The sequence below is a fragment of the Panthera onca genome, chromosome D4 (genome assembly GCF_046562875.1).
Source record: "Panthera onca isolate mPanOnc1 chromosome D4, mPanOnc1 haplotype 2, whole genome shotgun sequence".
In the NCBI taxonomy this organism is placed as follows: Eukaryota; Metazoa; Chordata; class Mammalia; order Carnivora; family Felidae; genus Panthera; species Panthera onca.
Window position 1 is genome coordinate 60,138,584 of NC_138351.1, and position 21,237 is coordinate 60,159,820.

The 21,237-nt window shown below is 50.8% G+C and overlaps 1 protein-coding gene across 1 annotated transcript in view; it reads right to left on the reverse strand.

Annotated features, from left to right (window-relative positions):
• Positions 1 to 21,237, reverse strand: part of SHB (SH2 domain containing adaptor protein B) — a 136,218-nt gene that overhangs the window by 72,218 nt on the left and 42,763 nt on the right. Inside the window, exon 2 of the mRNA XM_060609273.3 lies at positions 14,016 to 14,136. Coding sequence (XP_060465256.1) covers positions 14,016 to 14,136 — 121 coding nt within the window. The remainder of the gene's footprint in view (positions 1 to 14,015; positions 14,137 to 21,237) is intronic.

Below are 21,237 nucleotides of genomic sequence, written 5' to 3' on the forward strand. Positions count from 1 at the left end.
GGGCCTGCTGCTGGGTGACCCTGTGTGGGCTGCCCTGATGTTCTGGTTTTAGTTTCTCAGCTGTCTTACAAACAAGGAGAACAGGGCTGCCTCCAGGGTTGTTCTGAGGATGAAATGAGATAATGTCTGAGAAAGCGCTCAGTAAAAGGAAAAGTAAACATTAACTGATATGACAATAACCCCATAGCCGAGGTCCTAGAAAAATTAAAGGAAGGCCAACTAATTTGACAATATTAATTAGAAATAGGGCACCTGTTGGGATGAGCACTGGGTGTTGTATGGAAACCAATTTGACGATAAATTTCATGTTAAAAAAAAAAAAAAAAGAAATATATGCAGACCAACAGATTTCCCGAAACTAAAATGCCTCCCTTGGACTCTTAAGCCTCGGAAGGGAAAATACATCACTCCCCGCAGATGAGGCCCTGGTGGCAGAGAGATGGACCCACCAAGATGGGGCATCCACGGAGGGGAGGCGGGCGGAGGGTCTGCTTCACACTTCCCCATGACTGGACAGGGGTGACAACTCCCAAGGGTGTGAGCCACTGCAAAGCCCCAGGAGTTCACAAAGGAGAGAAGACAGGTCGTTTCTAGGTAATGAACTCCCCAGAAGCAAGGGGACACTGGCTGCGGGAAGCTTTGAACAGTTACGGAACCACATGGTGGGGACCAAAGGCAGGCCTGGGCAAGGACTTGCCCTCTCCAGCCCTGCCCAGACAGCCCCCCCCCACGCCCCCATGCCTTCTGTTTCTTCAGCGATAAAACAAGGGGGCAGCCACATAGTCCTGGCTCCAAACTCCTCACTCTATGAAGGAAGATTTCCGGAGAGTGGAAAGGTTTTACCACCTGAGTGTAAGCTTTCCCAACAGCACCACACACAGCTCAGGCCAGAGTCAGCAGCACTAGCTCCGGGGACTCTAGAACATGGCATCAAGTCCCCGCGGAGGCTGTGAGGCCCGAAAGTTTGACGGAACCACAGGCAATCCCAGCTCAGCCTCAGCCCCAGAGACTCCCCACCTCTGCCAATGTTTGGGACTGAGCGTGGAGCATGGGGCTGGGGCCCAAAGGGCAGCCCAGAGCTTTTCATTAGCACCGGGAGCCTCGGGAATTTACAGCAAATCTTGGTCCACATAAAAAAATTGGTTTCAAGTCTAGGGGGTAACCAGGCTGAGTACATTAATAACAAACCTTTCCTCCTAATCTCTGGGTGTAAATTATGAAAATAATGGAAACATTGCCTAGTTTCCTTTGAGGCTCAATTCGACAAGGCTCCTTTCCATGGCAGCCTGGGTAGAGCTGGGGATGGGGCAGAGGTGGGCGAGCCAACAGCCTCATAAGCACCTGTCCCGGGTGGGAGATTTTCTCAATGATAAGGTCTCCTTGGTACAACACAGGGGCCCCCTGGGGTCCTGGTGAGGCCGGTCCAGCAGCTCTTCCTTCCAGGTCTACCTTTAGAACATGGGGCTGGGCCACACCCCTGGCTGCCTCTGTTCCTACCATCCTCGCCAGCCCAGTGTCCAGGTGAAGTTCTCTTCTGACCCACATCCCCGGACCCAAGCAGGGCAGACAATGCCCGCCCCCGCAGCTCCCAGGTACAGGCTCCTATGCCCACACCTGACTTACCTCAAAAACTGACTACCACTACACATCACATGGCCACCTTCTTCTATGAGAATGACCCTCCTAGGGGCAAGGCCCAGGTGGGATCTGCCTCCTGGCACAGCAGGGGCTCAACAGATGCTGGGCAAAGCTACCTTGACTATTTTTCAGTTCAGCTAGGTTGTAAAGTTATTGCCGCTATGGCCCCTGTCCCACTTTAGGCTTCTGCTCTTTGTTACTCAGGAGGGCAGGATCTGGCCCCCATGGAGCCAGCCTGTCTGACCCCACAGCTGCCTGTCCCTGTCTCTACCATGCTCAGACCCATGGAGTTCCCTCAGCCAGGGATCCTACCCCTACCCCACCTGACCTGGCTTTTGGAACACAGCTCCCAGGACACCAGAAATCCTCCCTTGTGACCAGAACAGTTGCTCAGGCCTCTAATCCTGCTTTCTCATCAGTGAAATGGAAACAATCCCAGCAACGGCCTTGCCTGGGCCTTGGGGAGGCTGAGGATGGGTGCTCTTGAGGCCAGGTTCATGACTGAATGCTAACCGGTCCAGTTCTGGTTGTATCTGTGGGGCCAAGAAGCAGGGCTGTGAGGGCAGAAGCATGCAGAAGGGCTTCAAGGGAAGGTTATCCAAAGCTGGCAGGCCGGGCGGGTTTTAGAAGGGAAGGGCAGAATGTGAACAAAGATACCAAGATGGAGCCAAGCAAGGAAGAAATCAACAGGAGAAACTCTCTCCCACTCCCACTATGTGCCAGGACTGTTGGCTGGAAAGGTCATGTGGGGTCAGGTCAGAGGTTGTCCCAGCTTTCGCAGGCAAGATGCTAGTCTGAAGAAAAGTGTGACAGCTGAAGACGAGTAGGGATCAGACACTCGGCTGGGGTGGGGGGGGGGGAACAAGGAGGGGAAGGTGGTGACACGGGGGCCACAGGAGGGCAACAAGGATCGCGCTGACTTGAAAGGACCCCCAATCTGGTAATGGGATGCTAGATAAGGTGGCTTCACGGAGGGCTCAGTGGTTGGGGCTCAGGGACATGTGTGTATGTGCCAGTCCCTTCATAGGGACTCAAGGCCTGGTGACAGGTGTGAGCCTACAGAGGCACAGGTGAGCCCAGGACCCAAGGGAGGAGCATGTGGACCTGCTGGCAAGGACTGAGAGGTAAGCTGGCTAGGGAGGCAATGACACCCAGTTCAAGTCCCAGATAGCCTTTAATCTTCAGGGAAGAGTTTACGATCATTTGCACAACACTCTACCAGAACCAGCAAGTTCTGACCTGGGGACATTCTTTGCTGGAAAGGTCCGGGCCAATATCTCAAACACTGGGCGCCGACAGTCTGGGGGAAGAGTTCTAAGCCCTGTGGTTGTTACCCTCCAGGGGGCCCCCAGGCTGGCAGATGAATTACGATGTAGTGCACTGAGTGCTGTATCAGCGTGATTATGCAGAGAGTGATCGTGGTAGCTACAACAGGGAGGACCCACAATGAAGCTCAGGCCCTGGGAGATGACCTTCTCCCAGTGCATCATTTTTTAGGTTGCCAGGTATAATTACAAGCCTGTGCTCTGGAAGGGACAGAAGCGGCCTTTTCCTTATTTATGCTCATGCTGCCTGTTAGGGGAAAGGACCTGAGGCAGTGTACCACATTAAAACACCTGGACCAAGCCAGGTGAGAGAGAGCTGAAAGGCAGAAAGAGGAGGAGAGAGAGGAGGGGGAGGAGGGGGAGGAGGGGGAGGAGGGGGAGGAGGTGACGGCGGGAACTGAACCTCAGACACCTGCCAAGTTACCCCGGAGGTGGAAGGGCTGCATGAAAACCCCCCAGCAAACCTGTTGTTGCTCAGCACCCCTCCCTCATACATCCAGGCAGAGGCCCTGGAGGGAGAGGGGGGTCCAGAATGGGGCACGGTTCCAGTCAGCCTCCATGACTCAGCTTTCTGACCTGCAAAATGGAAATAATCATACTGCTCCCTCCTAGAGCCTTAGGGAGATTCCTGGCATAATCTACAAAAGGCACCCTTAAATACAGCCCTCTGTCATCCCTATAAGCTTCCAGAAAGCCAGCCTGAGCCCGAGTTAGAGGAGAGTACTAATTAATTAGTCAAATAATAGGGTGTGGGGCAAATCACTGAATCTCCTTCTTCAGACTTCTGGAGGGGCAGGAACTGTGGCCTGTGGTCTCCTTGGACAGCCCTTGCAAACCAGCTCCTCTCCCCAGGGCACTGGGAGCACTTTAGGGCCCCCCTCTGACCTGACTCCAGGACCCTCTTGAACATCTGAATGCAAAAGTGTCCACATCTGAACCCACTGACTTCTGCCCAAGAACTGTCCTTCCCCTTCTGGGGTAACTGACACTCTCATCACTCACCAGAATCCCAGCTCCTCCCTCTCTCTCATCCACTGCACCTCAATGGCTGACAGGCTCTTTCACCCCACCCCTTGGCCTAGATGACTGTTGTAGCCACACAGCCACAGAACCAGTCCCCCTGCCTCTGGCTTCTCTCGGCTCTAATCCATCCTACGCACCCAGGCAGGCATAACTTCCTGAACAACTTCCTAACACTTTCACACCTCTGCTCAGGAACAGGCAGTGTTTCCCCACAGCCTCCTAGGTCTGCCCCCTGCACAGGGTGCTGTAGGGTGGCTGAACGATGCCAGGAGCTAGGCTGCTGATCCACACAAGTCTCCCTAGTCTATTTCTGGATGGGCATTATCAACAGTTTCTGTGCCTTCAGATCTTTTAACGTGTCTCTGGGATTCTGAAAGGCAAAGGGCAAAGGTGGGGAGGTGAGCTCCTCTATTTCCAGTTCCTGTTCCTTTATTTCTACCTTTAGGAGAATGCTGACTTCTTTCATAGCTGCCAGGAAAGAAAAGGCTTTAGGGGCTGATTTCCTGGGGGTCTGGGCCCTCACTGCCAAGTGTCCAGCAGGATACTGCAATTAGCACTGTGGGCCCTCACACCTATGAGGCTGGGTGCCACAGCACAGGATGATACTCACTGCTCTAGAAAATTCCATGGCGACCCCCAGAGTCTTGGCCTGCACCAATGTTAGGAAAAGAGAGGAATACCACTGCCAGCCACTGGGTCAAGGCTGTGCCCCTCATCCCCCAAAGACATCATGGAGACCATCCTGCCTCCTGAGGGTGGCCAGGGCCTTGGGGACAAGTCTCCACTCTGCTCTTGACTTTGAGCAAGATTCTAACTTCTAGGCCTCGATAACCTAGAGCTGCTGTGATCAGGGGAGGCGGCAGTGTCTTGGATACAGACCTTCCTGTCCCAGCACTCCCAGAAATGAGTTTATAGGAATCACAGTTCAATAACACTTTCCCCTTGATGCTGAAGTATATAAGCTTCATGAGAACAGGGACTTTGTTCTGTCCACTGCACAGCTCCCAGAACACAGAACGTGTACACAGCAGCACATAGCAGATACTCACAAACAGCCATGCAGTGACTGAATGCATCACACTTTGTTCCCTAAGGCCCCGTGACTTTAGGCAAGCAGTTCTTGGCAAAGTGGGAAAGGCTGTTTACAGCAGGTAACTGTTTACTGTTTGCTTCCTTTTCTTTCATTTATTCTCCATATAGACTTTTATTCTTACACTCAGTCATTGCATTGGTGAATATTTACTGGGCCCAGAAGAGAAATGAAGATGGGTGAGACCCAGTCCTTTCTTTCAAGGAGCTCTCAGCCCAGAGAGGGAGGCAGGGAAAAGAGGCATGACCAGACACCCCCATGCAGTCCTCCAGCATGGACACAGAACAGGTCTCTGAGACAGAGCAAGGCACAAGGGTCACCGGCCTGACTCCCACCCAAAGGCCAAACCAGCTTCTTCCCCAACTCCCCCACCCATTTAGCAGTCTGGTTACACTCAGACTTTCCAGATATGGCAATCTTCAGAGGAGGATGGGAGGTCTCTGGGATCCTGAGGGGGACCCAGCATGTCTGTGCATCAGCCCTGGGTCCCTAGAATTAATTAACATGCTCATCCATTCAACAACTATTTACTGAGCACCAGCGTTGTGCCAGGTACTGCTTTAGTCCTGAGGTTCCAGCAGGGAACAAAGTTCTCCCCTAGTTAAGCCACGTCTTAGTGGTAGACAGATTATAAACACAAGATGAAGGATAAGTGAAATATGTAGTATGCTAAATGGCAACCAGTATTAAGGAACACAATAAAACAGAGAAACAGGGTGGGAAGTGTTGAGAGTAGGTTGAAATTTAAGATAAGTGGCCAGGGAAGGCCTTACAGGAAAGGCCATTTTGAGTCAAGACCTTAAGTGTGGCCTTGCTCAATGCCACCCTTTCTATGCGGTCTATACTGGTCTTCAGGGGACAGTACTACCCCTTCCTCCGTCTCTTGCCAGTGACGTTCTTCTCTGCCTGTTTTATACAACAGATATCAATCCTTGTCAACCTCCCCCCTGTGATGGGGGGCACCAGGGACAAATGTCTGGCACACAGCAGGTGTGCTGCCAATAAATGTCAGCTTTCTGAGGCCTGTCCCGGTCCTGTTGCAACTTTCCTGAAAAGGTGGGCAAGCTTTGGGCAGGGGGGCAGGGGGGTGAGGGGATTAGGATGTCGGGGTTGGAGGGGGTGGGTAGTGCCAAAGGGATAGGTGCCAGGTGGAGTGAGAGAATAGGAAAGTGGCTGCTGGAGTGGGCCCAGTGGTCACCATGGAAACCCAGGCTACCCTGCTCTCTGCTCTCAGTCCTGCTCAGCATTCTACTCCCCCAGCTCACTGCTTCCCAGGCCTAGAGCTCCTCAGGTGAGCACCACTGGGCTGGGTGTGTGAGCCCGGCTCTTTCTCAACAACAGGAAAGCCACTGGGTGACTAATACAAAATCTATTTACACTTGATTATCTCCTTCCCGTCCGGTAGGTAGGTCATTCTGGTAAATGACAGACCAGCCAAGGAACTCTGCACAGTCCATGACAAGCCAGGCAAGAGGGTGGAAGGGCAGGTTTCAAAACAAGGCCCAGGAGCCCTAGGTTAGAAGTCAGGAGACCCACTCCGCAGCCCGCTGCTGTGTGACCTTGGCCAGCTCGTGCTCCTCTCTGCGCCTCAAGCAGAAAGAGGATGCTGGGTGAAAAGGACTGCTCTTCAAGGAAAGTTCTATCCTGACAGCTCCCAAGCTCAGGGAGGGCTGTGACCACCAGGGCAGGCTGAAGCCTGGAGCGGCATGGAGAGAGGGCAGCAGGGAGGGGGCGGGGTGTGAAGCACAGGGCCTGCAGGGGGCGAGGCAGGTGGGTGGGAGGAGAGTGAAAGTGAGGGGTCGTGGGGATGGTTTGGGGAGCAGAGCTGCGCAGAGCAGGTGAGGAAGACACAATACGTGGACATTCTGGGAGCAGAGTCCACAGGAACTGCAGAGCTGGGAAGGGCCTGGACTCAGGGGCCCAGACAGAAAGGCCCTTTACTTTCTTAGCCACTGGAATAACAGGGAAGGAGAACAGCACTGCCTGGAATTAGGGGGCAGAGATGGTGTCAAACACACGAGGAAGGTGGAAATCTCAGGTGGGGTGGCCAGAAATGACCTCCTGGACACCTAGTCAAGACTCTGAGAAGCGTTTGCTGGTCTTTCAAGGTGCAGACCTGTAGCTCTCAGCTCTGTCTGTCCTGAGAGCAGAGAGTGCAGTATGCACGCTCCTGGGAGGGTGTCAGGCAAGATTTGGGCTGGTGCCACGTGGAAGTAATGGGGGTGGGGTGAAAGGACGTACAGTCCTGACCAGGATGGAGAAGCCCAGTGTGACCACAGGAGTAGGGAACCTAAGAATTTATAAAGGCCCTCATGGTGCCCAGGGAAGAAGGCAAAATCTGATTTCCCAGATGAAGGAATGAAGGCCCAGAGAGGAAAAGCAACCTGCCTCAGGTCACACAGTAGACCAGGGCAGAGCCAGACTCACATTGTCTGCCTCCTTCCTCCTGAAACATGCCACAGCCGGAACACAGACACTTGAACTTGGTACATACCATCATTCAGAAAGCGCACTGCCACTAGAAGACGCTGTACCAGAGGATGAGAAGATACAAAAGGATGTCCCTCCCCCCACCCCCTTGCCTTTAAAATTTGTGACTGGCTTGGGGTGCCTGGGTGGCTCAGTCGGTTAAGCGTCCAACTTCAGCTCGGGTCATGATCTCACAGTCCATAAGTTTGAGCCCTGTGTCGGGCTCTGTGCTGACGGCTCAGAGTCTGCAGCCTGTTTCAGATTCTGTGTCTCCCTCTCTCTCTGTCCCTCCCCTGCTCATGCTCTGTCTCTCTCTGTCTCAAAAATAAATAAAAACATTAAAAAAAATTTTAAAAAAAATTTTAAAAAAAATTGTGACTGGCTTTATCTGACGGTACCTACTAGCATATAGGAGAAAAATGGGCAGAAGGCAAGTTGTGAGCAAGGAAAACAGCCACGTCTAGGCAGCGGGGTTCTGTGTGAAACGGTTTACTTTTAAATTCCTCTTATTATGCTATAAAGTTGATTTAACAATAAAAACATGCTAAAGACTTTTTAATGTGTAATTGCTTATAATAATAAAAATTATGGGAAAATGCTTTCAAGTAATGTTTATGTGATTCATCCTGCAAAATGATACTTTGAACAATTTTTTAAAGGATGTTAGGGTGGGGGGAATCAGACCTAAAAAAGGGGCCTAAGTAATGGTACAATTCCCAGTTATTTCTGTAGACCCTTTGGGAGTACAGGACAGATGTAAGTGCTTTAGCTGCAGCTAAGGGCACTACTTTTGCTGCTTATTTAACCTTTAAATAAGACTCAGTAGATTTGTCTGTAAAATGGGGGTGCTGGAAGTACCTCTACCTTACAGGCTCCTTGTGAGGATTAAATGAGCTAATCATGGTTATGGGGCACCTGGGTGGCTCCGTCAGTTAAGCATCCGACTTCAGCTCAGGTCATGATCTCACGGTTTGTGAGTTGGAGCCCCATATCGGGTCCTCTGCTGTCAGCACAGAGGCCACTTTGGATCCTCTGTATCCCCCTCTCTCTGCCCTCCCTGGTGCACTCCCCCTCTCTCTCTCTCTCAAATATAAGTAAACATTAAAAAAATAAATAAATGAGCTAATCATGGTTAAGTCCTTGGGGAAGTGCCTGGCACACACAGAAGCCTTTCTGTAAAAGTGAATGGCCACCATCCATCCCAATCACCACCACTACCTTGGGTACCTCTGAGAACTTCTGGGCTGAAAGCCTGGGGAGAAAGGGTCCCAGTTGAGAAATATTCTGCACCTTTAGGTCAACTAGAGTTTCATGACCCAATCAGTCTTTATACTAAGCTCCTGCCCCACGTGCTTTTCCTATCATTATCCTATCAAAAGCCTCATTTCCTGCCACTCCTCCCCAGCAGAAAGATCCCACGCCTGCCTCCATGCCTTTGCTCAAGCCCTTCCCTCTGCCTGGGCTGCCAGACCCAGCTCTTATCACTACCTCCTACCACCTCTCCCCTCCCATCTCACTTGGATTGCCTAAACCGGAAGCCTTCACCCCTCCTCTGAGCTCCTGGAGATTGACCCACTCATCTCCACGCACCCACCACTGACCACCTGGGTCCATGCCTGTCTCCCTTCTTCATAGATATTCCTAAAGGCAGTGACAGTATGTGCCTAGTTTACATGGTCAAGTCTCCAACACAACAGGGCAGGGCAAGGGCTCCAGGTTCGGCTGACCAAATGCACTGCAGAGGGCCTGAGGACCACCTGCTCCACTATCCTGCTGATTTGGCCACCTACCTCCAGGTGGGCAGGGACCCCGACAGGGAATGGCCAGAGAACTCAATAGTACGTAATACCAAGTGAAGGCCCAAATAGGCCCTTTGCTCCCCAATAACAATACTCTCATACACATGTGCAGAGCATGTTTTTCCACCAGAGACTCACATCAGTGTTGTGTGCCCTATTTTACAATGAGGACACTGTGGCCATCAAGAGGCTAAGCATCTTGGCCCACCAGGCACCTGAGTCAGCCTGACTGGGAGCCCAGCGCCCTTCTCACCAAACCAGCAGGGCTCCATGTGACTGGGGCCCTCAAGCCTGGGGTTAAGACACAGGGAAGAGGGTAAGAATGGGCTATGAGGTAGGGCTTTGGACAGAGGGCTGGCCTGGGGACACCAAAGACATTGGTGCAGGAAGGAAACTGAGGCCCAGATGGCATGGAAAAGGCCAAGGCCAGAATCTGACCTTGAGAGAAGGGTCGTGTAAGATGAAAAGGGGAATTAGGGCTGTATAGTTAGCACAAGCCAGGCTGGCACTGACAAAGGAAGCTGCCAGATCCTTTCCTATTCAGAGCTGGTCTCCGGTACTCCCTTCACGGGCCTGGTCTTAGGTGTCTAATGATGATGCAATGCACAGTGAATCATGACATCTCGGAACTCACGGTTGACACAGACTTCAGGGGTGGCTTGAGCCAACCACCCATCTGTTACTTGACTATCTTTATGTCATCTCTCAATGTGGGCTGTTTTGCCTCTGCCTGGATACCTCTAGGGATGGGCAACACATTGCCTCACAGGACAGCTTCATATTTAATTGGTAAGTTCAAAAACATCTCAAAAGGATTATGACTTTTTTTGAGCCCGTTTCTCTACCTATAAAAAGGAAAGCTTGAACTGGGTCACGAGCTTCCCCACTGGGTTCCACAGAGCCCTCGGGTTTTCAGGAGCTACCTCTGAAGCTGCTTTTGGGATGAGAGAGGCAATGGGGGCAGAGAGCGAAGCCCAGGCAATTCATGGGCATTTGGGTTGTGAGGTTCTGTGGAAAGCTTCACCTCCATCTTGAACCAGAACCTAATTCCTGTGGGTGATACAAAGGGGAATCTATGGAGAGGGAAACTGAGGCAGACAGAGGGAAGAGGTGAGAGGAGCCCCTGAGGAAACAGGTGCACTTCTCCTCACCCTCTTTTGCAACCACAGCCTGTGGGGCTGGGGTGAGTTCTCTGTTCACAAAAGCACACCTCCCCAAAGCCTCCCCCATCCACCCGCTGCATGGAGTCAAGGAGGCAAGAACAAAACCCCATCAGCTAATCACAGGCTGTGTGAGTCATCCGGGGTAGGAGGGGGGTTCTGAAAATCAAGCTGCAGCACCCCAGGGCTGCACAGGCCCTGGACAAAACGTCCTACACAGTGGCTGAAATAGGGCCTCAACAGTCAGCCTCACAACTCACTATCTGGCTACTTACTTAACCTCTCTGTGCCTCAGTTTCTGCATCAGTAAAACGGGAAGCTACACTTTAAAGGGTGATGGTGAGGGGAGCCTGGATGGCTCAGTAGATTAAGCGTCCGACTTTGGCTCAGGTCATGATCTCACTGTTCGTGTGTTTAAGCCCCATGTTGGGCTCTGAGCTGACAGCTTGGAGCCTGGAGCCTGCTTTAGATTCTGTCTTTCTGTCTGTCTCTCTCCCTCCCCAACTTGTGCACGCTTGCTCTCTCTCTCTCTCTCAAAAATAAGTAAACATTAAAGAAAGAAAGAAAGAAAGAAAGAAAGAAAGAAAGAAAGAAAGAAAGAGTGATGGTGAGTATCCAACAAGAATTCACATCAAATGCTGTAAACAAGTACAAGAGCCTAGCAGCTACCTCCACAAATAGGTAAAAACGGAGGCACAAAATGTGTTGCCAAAGCTCAAACAGCCAGTTTGCAAACCAAACAGCTAGAAGTATGACCAACTGCCTGCTCTAAGACTACTGCTTTGCACGGGGAAACTGAGGCCCAAGGTCATTCAGGTGGCAAGTGGCCATCTCAGATCTGCTTGATTCCACCTGGGTTCCTTCTGCAGTAGTACAGAGAGGTATGCCATCTCAGGCAGAGAGGGGATGCTCTTCCCAACAGGGTTATTCCTATCTACCAAAGACGCTTGCCCTGTTCCTAGAAGTTGCATGCACACGTAAATGTTATAGCATGCACCCCGTGATCCACTGCCCCCCTCTCCCCTGACGAGCTGCTTCCTAGAACATTTACACAGCACTGGCTCACCCCAGCCCCCTCTCCCTGCCATCAGTCAGAGCGATGACGTTACACACAAAGAATTCTGAGTCAAAGGGAGCTGCAGTAAGGTCGTTACAGCTAGAAAACGTCCTGTTTAATCACCTATTTCCTTAGAAACCGAAAATGTGGGTAAATTTGGGCATAGCCTGTAAGCTAGGAAGAGAGTGCAGAGCAGCAAACACAAGGATGACTCTTTGGAGACAGAATGCATAAGATCTTAACAGATCTCTAATTAAATCAAACCGCCCTGCCTTGGACCTAGCTGCCATGGGTGTGTCTTATTAAAAAGCCAAAGTCCCACAGAACAGTTCTGTCCAGCTAAGCAGCTACTTGACACTGAGGTCCACGGATGCACCAAGGAGGAACCAGCTCCATTCCAAAGACAGCCGTGTCCACAATGTCTGGATTCCCAGATGTGCCCTTCTACCCCAGTCCCATGTTCTGCAGATGTAGGTCTGAGCCCCTCACTTGTACCTGTGTGACCCCAGGGAAGCGATTTGTCCTGTTTCCCTCATGTGTAAAGTGAGACACTACTTCCTTTTGCAGGGACATGGTGAGGCTTAAAAGTATATATGTCAAAGGGCCCAGTACAGAGCCTGGAGCCTGGCGGGGGTTCCAGCCTCAGATGGCTCCCACCATTTCCTTGTGTCCCGGATACCCCAGCATCAAGCACAAACATACACTTCCTCCAGGACTCCACCCCACAGACTGCCCTGCCAAGCACAGGCCACACTTGCCATTCTGCCACCAACTTACTATGTATCTTCAGGCAAGTATCTCTCCCTCTGTAGCCTCAGTTTTCCCATCTATAAAATGAGGCTGTTGGGTTCAAGTGGCCTTGAATATCCCTTGCTGCCTGACATCTGAATGTGGCAGAGGGTCCCAAAGTCATTCCTGTAACCACCACTCCTTTAACCCTGGGCTGACATGCCCCCGGTGCTCCCACAGAGCTGATAGTTCACCAAACCTGGTGGAGATGATGGCATGTAGCAGCGGGAGTGGGTATCACTACAGTCCTGAGGTGAACAAGATTCCACCAGCAGACCTGTTTCCCTAAGTCACTGGAGGAGAGCAGGCTACCCCTCCACCAGGCGCCAGCCCCAGCTCTCTGCCTCTTGCTGCCCACAGAGGCCACTCTCCCAGGAGAGATCAGGAGAGAGCAGGAGGCCCTACAGAAGTCTGGCCTAATCACTCCCTGCCTCAGCCTTTTGCAAAGTGGCTAAGCGTTCTGGAGGCCACACTGGTGGCCAGAGAATCAGTACCCAGGAACGGGAGAGCATGAGGCAGAGTCTTAGAGGCAGGGTCTGGATTTGTACCCGTATTTTTCAGCAATTGTTGCATGCAGTCTCCTCAACCCTATGAGCTACACTCGGCATGGGCGCAGCATACACTAAGTGCTCAATGTTGCTTCCTTTCCCTTTCTTCTTCTAATTTGAGAGGAATCAAGAGAATGTACCCAAAGACATGAACACTGAGCAAACCATAAGAGGGTCACTTTAGAAAGTGGCATCTGTAACCCAAATCCCAAGACACACAGGGCACCAATTCACTAGGCCTCAAAAGTCAAAGCGGCTCCCAACCTGCTACTGGCCACCCTCCTGCACTCTAGTCTCATGTGGTACCCCTGTTCATGTTCCTGCCCGGTGTGGGGTCACAGGGGGCCAATCCATAGGACTATTCTTTTGTCTCCGGACCATCCTCCTGAGCCAGGAGGACCCACGTGTGTGGTTTCTCCCTACTGCCTGCTCATGCCAAGGGTCTGAGATGGCAGACACCTCATAGCCATTCACTCCTTAAAGATGCCCTAAGCAGGGTACTGCACACACAGCCACTTTCTTCTGGGTCCCACATGACTATCTGGACAAGGTTTCGTCATCTGGGGCCAACAGGAAAACAGCCACAGTGGGGAAAGTCTCTGTATTTTCTATAAACCTGCCATGTAGACCAGAGGACTTAATGCTGCTTCCAGCTACATGCCAAAGATTTCCTGGTGTGGGGCCAGGGATAATTTTGTCCCCAACGATCGAACACCGCCCCCCCCCCCACCCCTTCTTCTACTAGGTACTGAAAGTAAGATGACCCAGCATGATTCTTTGATTGCCCTGGCTGCTAGGAAGCTCCAGGCTAAGTTTTCGATCTCAAAAGCTGTATTTTTCTTCAGCAGAAATTCCTTTTGTATTTTTTTAGTTCTTACCTTGGGTAACTGTTACTTGGTGCCCTGTACTTTTTCTGGACTTTCCGTGTGCCCTGCCAGGTTCTTCCTGATGTAGGTGAGACATGAACTGGTGAACTGTAGTGAAGATTCAACACAGCACTATCCTCCAACCCCCGTGGTGCAAGTGCAAACCTTCCCCTGCTGAGGCTGGCTGGGCACCTGCCAGGAGCGGCCCCTCTGCCTCCCTGCTGAGTCCCTGTGTCAGCAGCTCTGCTTACCTGTCATGATCCTCTGGGCCTCGTAGGGCTCCATGTAGCCAGCACTCTCTCCCTTTCCTGCTTTGTTCTTGAGATCATTCTTGGCATCGAAGGGATCAGAATAGTCATCAGCAATGGTCACCTGCAGGGAGCAAGATGGCAGGAGTGTGTGAATCCACCTCTGGCTTTCTGCTTCACTTCTGTTCACAACCAGGCTTTGCTCCAACAAACATAAATGGAGCCTGCCTCATACCAGCAAGGAGGGGGAGGTGGAGACAGGAAAGAGCTGGTGCCTGCCCTTAGGGAGCTCCAATTCTCGTACCCCTAACAAAGAGACCCACACTGGCAGTGCTCCTTACAAGGGAGGGGCCTCTGAGCAGGCAGCCTGGCTGTTCCGGGCACAGCCATGAGAACAGAAGGGCATCTGGGTAGGGAAGCACAAAGGCAAGGACCTGGAGGGCGTCTTTGGGGAATGTGAGTTGCTCAATTTAATGGAATGGAAATGGAGGAAAGTTGGAAATGAGATAGCAAAGCCTAGAGATGCTGACATGCTCCTGGTGCTGGCTGAGGCCTAGAAGAGCCTGCCTAGAGATAATTATGTTCAGCGTTCCATCTTCCCCCAATCTGGAACACAAGCATGCCTTGGGTAATCAGACAACAATTTGGTGAGATCAACACACTGCAAACATGACCGTGGCCCCAGGCAGACCCAAAGAAAATACAAAAGCAGCTCAGGGACCCATAGACTGCCATGGTCAGAAAGGGGCTCGGAAGCAATAAACTGGAAGACTCTTCGGTAACAGATGGGGAAACTGAGGTCCAGAGAGGGAAGGGGCTTGACTAAGACCCTCAGCCATATCCTCTGCCTCTAAGGGCTGTTCTCTCGGCCTCCTCACTTGTCAGCATTTCACAAAACAGCAAAGTTCCACCAAATACAGAGTCACCTCGGGGTAGGCAGCAGGGGCAGGGAGGGGAGTCCTAGGAGCACGTGAGAATCTGGGATGTGAACACTTTGGAGACAAAGTTCCACATTTTCCCTGGAGGAGAGTAAAAATTCTTGGGCTAAGAGTAAACATGGCAGTTTTTCCTCCCATTTCTGACTTTCTAAGCTTCATAAAGGGGCACACTTACTAGTGGGGAAACCCACTCCCTGTCACAGCACCCTAGCCCCACCACAAAGTTGCTGTGACCTCCGTGGAGTTCTTTGCCCCTTTGGTCACATCTGGCAAAGGGCAAGTACTCAGCCTCCCAGCCAAGGCCACCCAGCTGCCTCTCTGGAGAGGGGATAGGTTAGCATTTCTCTCAACCCTTGGGGTTACATGAATTGTTATTTAAATTGTGGGTTTAATTAGAAACCACAGGAGCCTCTTCTCTCTCCCAGCTCCTGGAATGTAAAGCATTTGAGGGGCCTATAAACCCAGGGGAAGGGAAAATCCCCCTTTGTCTGCCTGGTAAATGGCAGCTTGTGGCAGCAGCCCTGGCAGAGGGAGCAAGTGACCTTCAGCTGCCAGGAATGTGATGCCCGCGGAGGGACAGCGTGCAGCAGCCCTGTCACTGGCATGCGGCCGGTGGGGGCAGGGGGGAGCTGATGGGAGGCATGGCACATAGCAGTCACTGCTCCCTGAACAAGAGCAAGCTTATCAGGGAATGACCCAGGGCGGGAGCGCCCGAAATCTGAGTATGTGTGACCCCACTGCCACTGCTCTGCCACTGCTTCATTGTGGCTGTGGGACAGGCTTAGAGTCCCAGCGGGGACACTTCCAGATGCTGACATTGTAATCGTGGCCTTTCTTGAGACTCACTGAGCTCAAATGACACCAGGCAGGGGGAAAATGGGGATGGGGGGAGCGCTGGGTCTGGCAATGTCTTTCACTTGATATTTCTACTCTACCATTTGCAGAATACATTAGGGAGAAAATTATACACGTGAACCACTGTCAAATAGAACAGCTCAGAGGCTGATCTGGTGTAGGGTTTTGTGTCTCAGAGTTCAAGCAACTAGAAGTCCAAATGGAGAAAACCATGAGCCTGATGTGGATGACATCTATTCCATACAGCCTTACCATCTCTTTTCAACATGAACATCCTCCATCTATTTCAGGAAGGGAGCAAATATTTCCCCAAGAAAACCAAATTATTTGGGGGGGATTAGCTGAGGAAGGGGAAGACAGGGGAGGGAGTGGGCTGCAGTCTCCGTAATCTGGAAATCAACATTCCAGCTCCTTTCGGAAGTGCTCTGTAATTTGCAAACAGGGAAGGCTTGCAGGATATAAACCAAATCTTTGTTCGCCCTGGGACAGGAGCTCTGGGAGGCCTTCAGTTCAGCAGACACTATCTGTATTTTCTAATTAAAACGAGATCTGAGCTCAGGTTGTCAAGGGGCCCCCAGCTGCCTGCCCTGCTTACTTCCGTTTCAATAAGAATTTACAAGTCCTAAAACCAGGAAAAGCCCCTGGTCTCTGCTGACATATGGTTCCAGTTATACCTGCTGACAGTTGAAAATCCTTCCATTAGAAAAAAAAAAAAGTTTAGAATTGTTAGTTTAAGAAGCAAATCGGAAGGTTCCTAAAATGTATATTTAATCAATTTGCTTTCCAACTTCAAAGTGAGGTTGGTGGAGGGGAGGGAATCTGAGGTTTGAGCAACCTGAAACTTGGCAAACACTTAACTGAGCTGTCTGACCTTTTGCAAAATCATGTCCTGGTTTTTGGAGTAAAAGTTTAACCAGGTGCTGGGAGAGTTGAGCAGGCAGTTAACCAGAGTGCCCGAGCAACTTGCCACAGGCCCTGGGCCACAAGCACTGAGCAGTGTAACTGCTGTCCCAATTGCCCAGCTCGCACTGCAAGTCAGGAGGGCTGGCAGGGGGCTTGAGTGAAGGTTGCTGATTTTCTGAGTTAAAAGAAAGGGAAGCAGTTTCCCCAGATGTGCGTTTGGATTCCTACTGGGGCTGACACTGCTTTGCTTTAAAATGTCCTTGAATCTAATAGAACAATTCAACCCAAAGGGAGCCAGTCGGGACTTCTCTGCAGGTCAGGCTACCTGTGCTTGTGAGAAGTTTTCCTTGATTTCGATCTTGGATTGGTGAAGACCTGACTGGCATTGGGCATCGGACCTGGGCCTGCTCATGGTCCCACAGGCACAGAGCTTAGAGGGGGCCAGCCTACTGGTCTCACAACTCCACTATGCAGCTGAGCAGCAGCAGAAAGGTGGGCTGTTGGAGCCTGTCCAACCAGCGGGTCACAATTGCCTTCTTGGCCTCCTGGGATGGGTGCACTGGTCCATCTCCGAAAAAGGAAGAGGGTTATGGCTAAACCCTAGGCAAGGCTTTTCTTGCTTTCAAACAAAACTAGAGACCTCAGGTCAGCCCAGTGCTCCAGAGGACTTTCACAGGCTTATAAAGCAGTGGGTTCATGGGGGTCCTTGAGAGACCTGCTTTAAATTCTCATTTTGTAATAGCCCACTGCAACCCAGAGGGTTTCAGAATTCCACCATGCTTGCTGCCTTTATGAATAGGCTCTGTGAGCTCGCTGCAGACTGCAGTCGGCTCCACATCCCTCTTTTCTGGTTTGCACACACTGCTATGTGAAACTGGTCCCTCCCTTCCAGTAGTCTGAGGCCTGGGTGTTTTTATCTTGGGAATTTTGCTTTGTGATAGGAAGTAGTCTTCCTGTTCACGCCCAAAGGGAAGCACTAGAGGAAGATGGGTGTTGCCACTTGACCACACTTGGCCACATGCTTTTCTGAGACAGCCACACCTGTGGGGAGAGCCAGGTCCTCTTCCCATGCTCTCAATGGAAAGGTAAATTGGCAAAGCCTCTTTGAAGGGACAGCTATTGGCAAAGCCCATGAAAATCCAAAAATGCACATGGATTGACCCAGCAATTTCATTTCTTGATATTTATTCCCAAATGTGCACAAGAAGCCAGGTAAGGATGCTCATGGGAGCACATAATAATAAGAAACTGTAAGCGCCTGCTATACCCATCAATAGGGGAATTGCTAAATAAACCATGCTAGTTCCATGCTATGAAATATTATGCAGCAGGTTTAAAAAAAAAAAAAAAGCAGTTGCTCTATATGCACTAACATAGTTCTCTACAGCATAGCTTTGAATGGAAAGAAAGCAGGTTGTAGAATGATAAAATACAACATGATACCTACTTATGAAAAATGAAACAGAAAGCTCTATTAATGTAAAGAAAAGATCTAGGGAGAAATAAACTTTTTTTAAAAAGAGATTTTATATATTTTTTAAGTAATCTCTACACCCAACATGGAGCGTGAACTCACAATCCTGAGATCAAGAGTCACATGCTCTATGGACTGAGCCAGTTGGGCATCTCTAGGGAGATATAAACTTTAAACAGATATCTCCTCTGGGGCAGCGAAGGCCTGAGATTGAGTGGTTAGAGGAAATCAAAGGAGATTTGCCTGTAATGTTAATGTATTTTTCAAATAAGGAAAACTTATTAATGTGTTACATGCAAAATTAAACTTCTTAAAAAAGCACTCTTTTCATAGGCTATTTTTGGTACAGTAGATAAACTGTTTCCCAAACTTGCCTGGAGATAGGAATGGCCTGGAATGCTTGTTAAAAAAACAGATCCCTAGCCCCAATAATCTGTATATTTAATAAGTAACCCAGGTGATTCTTACCAGGAAAGTTTGAGAAGCTTTAAGCTACAGCCAGCCCCCTCCCCCACCAATCTAAAGCTAAACCTCCAGATATTACTCTGGAATTTCACTTTCCCCAGGTATTTCTCAGCCCTGTTCATTAAACTGAAGTAAGAAGTCAATGTTAAACTCAGCTCTCTCTTGCTTTCTTCCCTGGGGATTAAGTAGAGTAAGAGATGACCCAACATGCCTTGGTCCATCTCCAGAATCTAAGACGTAGAGGTAATGGCATTCCCTGTGTAATTCTGAGGGCTGGCCCCAGATGAAGCAACACAGCCTGGGCAGGGGGGAGAGGGTTACCAGGCAAGACCTTGCCCTGCCCCGCCCCATGAGGGGAGACTGGGCCATGAGGATGTGCAAGGTTCTCTGTCCTGGAGCATAGACCCTTTTAGGCCATGTCAACATGGCTCTCAGCAAACTCTGCAGGGAGATCACACAGCCCCAGGAAAGCTGACAGGACTGTGGACAGTAGCCACTGCTGAAAAGCGTGAGGCATCCCTGCTTTAAAAAAAAAAAAAAAAAAAAAAAAAGGCGTGATAAGAGAGGCAGAAAAGCACCACCTTCTGGGAATGGGTGACCCACGCTGTCCCTTCTGCTCCACGGGCACCTCCTCTGAGCCATGTGGTCACTTCCACGAGCTCTGCTGCCTATGGGAACTGGTGGCATTGGGCTGCCCCAGCTCAACCACTTGTTGGATGAGGCAAGAGAATTCTCCCTCATTCTGTGCTGCTTTTCTTTCCCTGGGAAGTGAGGGGGCAGCACCCCATGAGGTCCTGGGTTCTTTCCAGGCCCATGACTTCTACCCCAGAGCAAACTGCATCTGAACACACCTGGGAATGTTCTACATGGTCCCAGTCGGACCGTTTCCTCACCAGTTTGCCATTAAAACTATACAAGTTTTCTTAACAGTTCGTGGGTCACAGACCCCTTTGGAAATGTGATAGCTGAAGATGTGGCTCCCTCCAGTTTATATATGACTGCAAAGCTGCAGGGCTCACGTCAGAAAGGTCAAGAGTACTGTGTTAAGACCAAGTCCCTGTGCATTGAGCCACTTTAAAGAACAGCTAAGATGGGACATACTCTCTGTGCCTTATATAGGCAGTGGGTGCAGACTCTATCATAATTCAACACACATCATTCACCTGCTGAAAATACAGTGTGATGTGTGACTGGCCTCCCATTCATTTGGAGGTGGGGAGTGGGGGGCACAGGAAAGGACAGCATGAGTCCACTTATCTTGGCTTACAGCCACACAGCACCCAAGGCAACCTGGCTCCTTCTCTCACTGTGGAGGTCAGGAGGGATCCTTGAAGGTGACCGAACAGCATGCAGGGCATGAGGTGGCGGCAGCAGCAGCCAGAAGGCTCCCTGCCTCTGTCCCCCAGTAGGGGACTGGGCAGACTGGAGTCCTGGTCCTCCTTTGAGATCCACCATGACACAAACCCTGGCAGGCATGATGTCCCCATGATGGAGGCTCTGTTGCCATGCCAACTAAGAGATGACATTAAAGAAACTGAAATGTTGGGGTCTGGAGACAGCTTCAAATGACCAGCAGGCTGTCTAAGAAAAAGACAGTGGACAAATGTTCTGCACATACCCAGAAACTATATAGAAGCAAGCTCGGGGAGTCAGAAAGGACATCTAACGTCCATAAAGGGGCATGCTGCCTGGAAACCAGAGTTCCTACCATTTCAGCGTCCAAACAGAGGTGCCAAGGTGGGTTTCTGCTTTGGGTAGAGCTCAGCTCACCGGCTATCACCTGTCTGTGCTCTGTTTTCTTAGCACAGATTCAGCCACCCTGCAGCAGAAGTTCAGCTTCCAGAACCGCCTAGATGGGTGGCTGTTTGCAGAACCCCCACTGTGACCAAGGTAGGCGATATTTCCAAAGCTCAAAGCTGACCAGCAGCAGCTGCCTGGGGCCGTGAAAATACACAGAAAATGGCACCACAGAAAGGAAGGACATCACCAAGCAGGGACGGCCCTGCAGAGTAACTCTGGACAGCCTGCTTTATCTCTGAGTTTCATCAATTCACCTGTGGAACTGAACAAGAAGATGGCTTGGCTTCTCAGCTTCACATGAATGTTATGAGGAGAAAACACAGATGATTTGGGGACGCGTCAGCAGTTTACAAAGAAAAGGCGATGGTGGCAACTTCTGGGGGCCCAGGATGGAGCTAAGTGCTGGGCAGAGTCTCTGCTCACAAGCGGTGGAGATTTAGTGAAGAAGACAAAACAGAGACCTAAGAAGAACCCATGAAGGCTCCAGTGGTGACAGAGAAAACTAGCTGCAATTAGGCATGACAATAGCTGTCAGAGTTCTCAACCACAAAAAGAAAAATGTTTGTGAACAATCCTTTTTTTCCTTTTATGCTTTGGGTAAGATGAACCTCCTACTCGGGGGCACTTGGCTAAGAAGAAGAGAACCTCGTGGGACCCCCGGGGCCACCCCACCTGTGTGCTGGGAGGCAGCAGCGTGCTCCTGGTCTCTAGACTGCGTCCAGGGCTCTGAGCGGTCCAGAGAACCAGGCTGGGACACACAGGGGGCTGCGGAGATGCCCCAAGTGGAGAT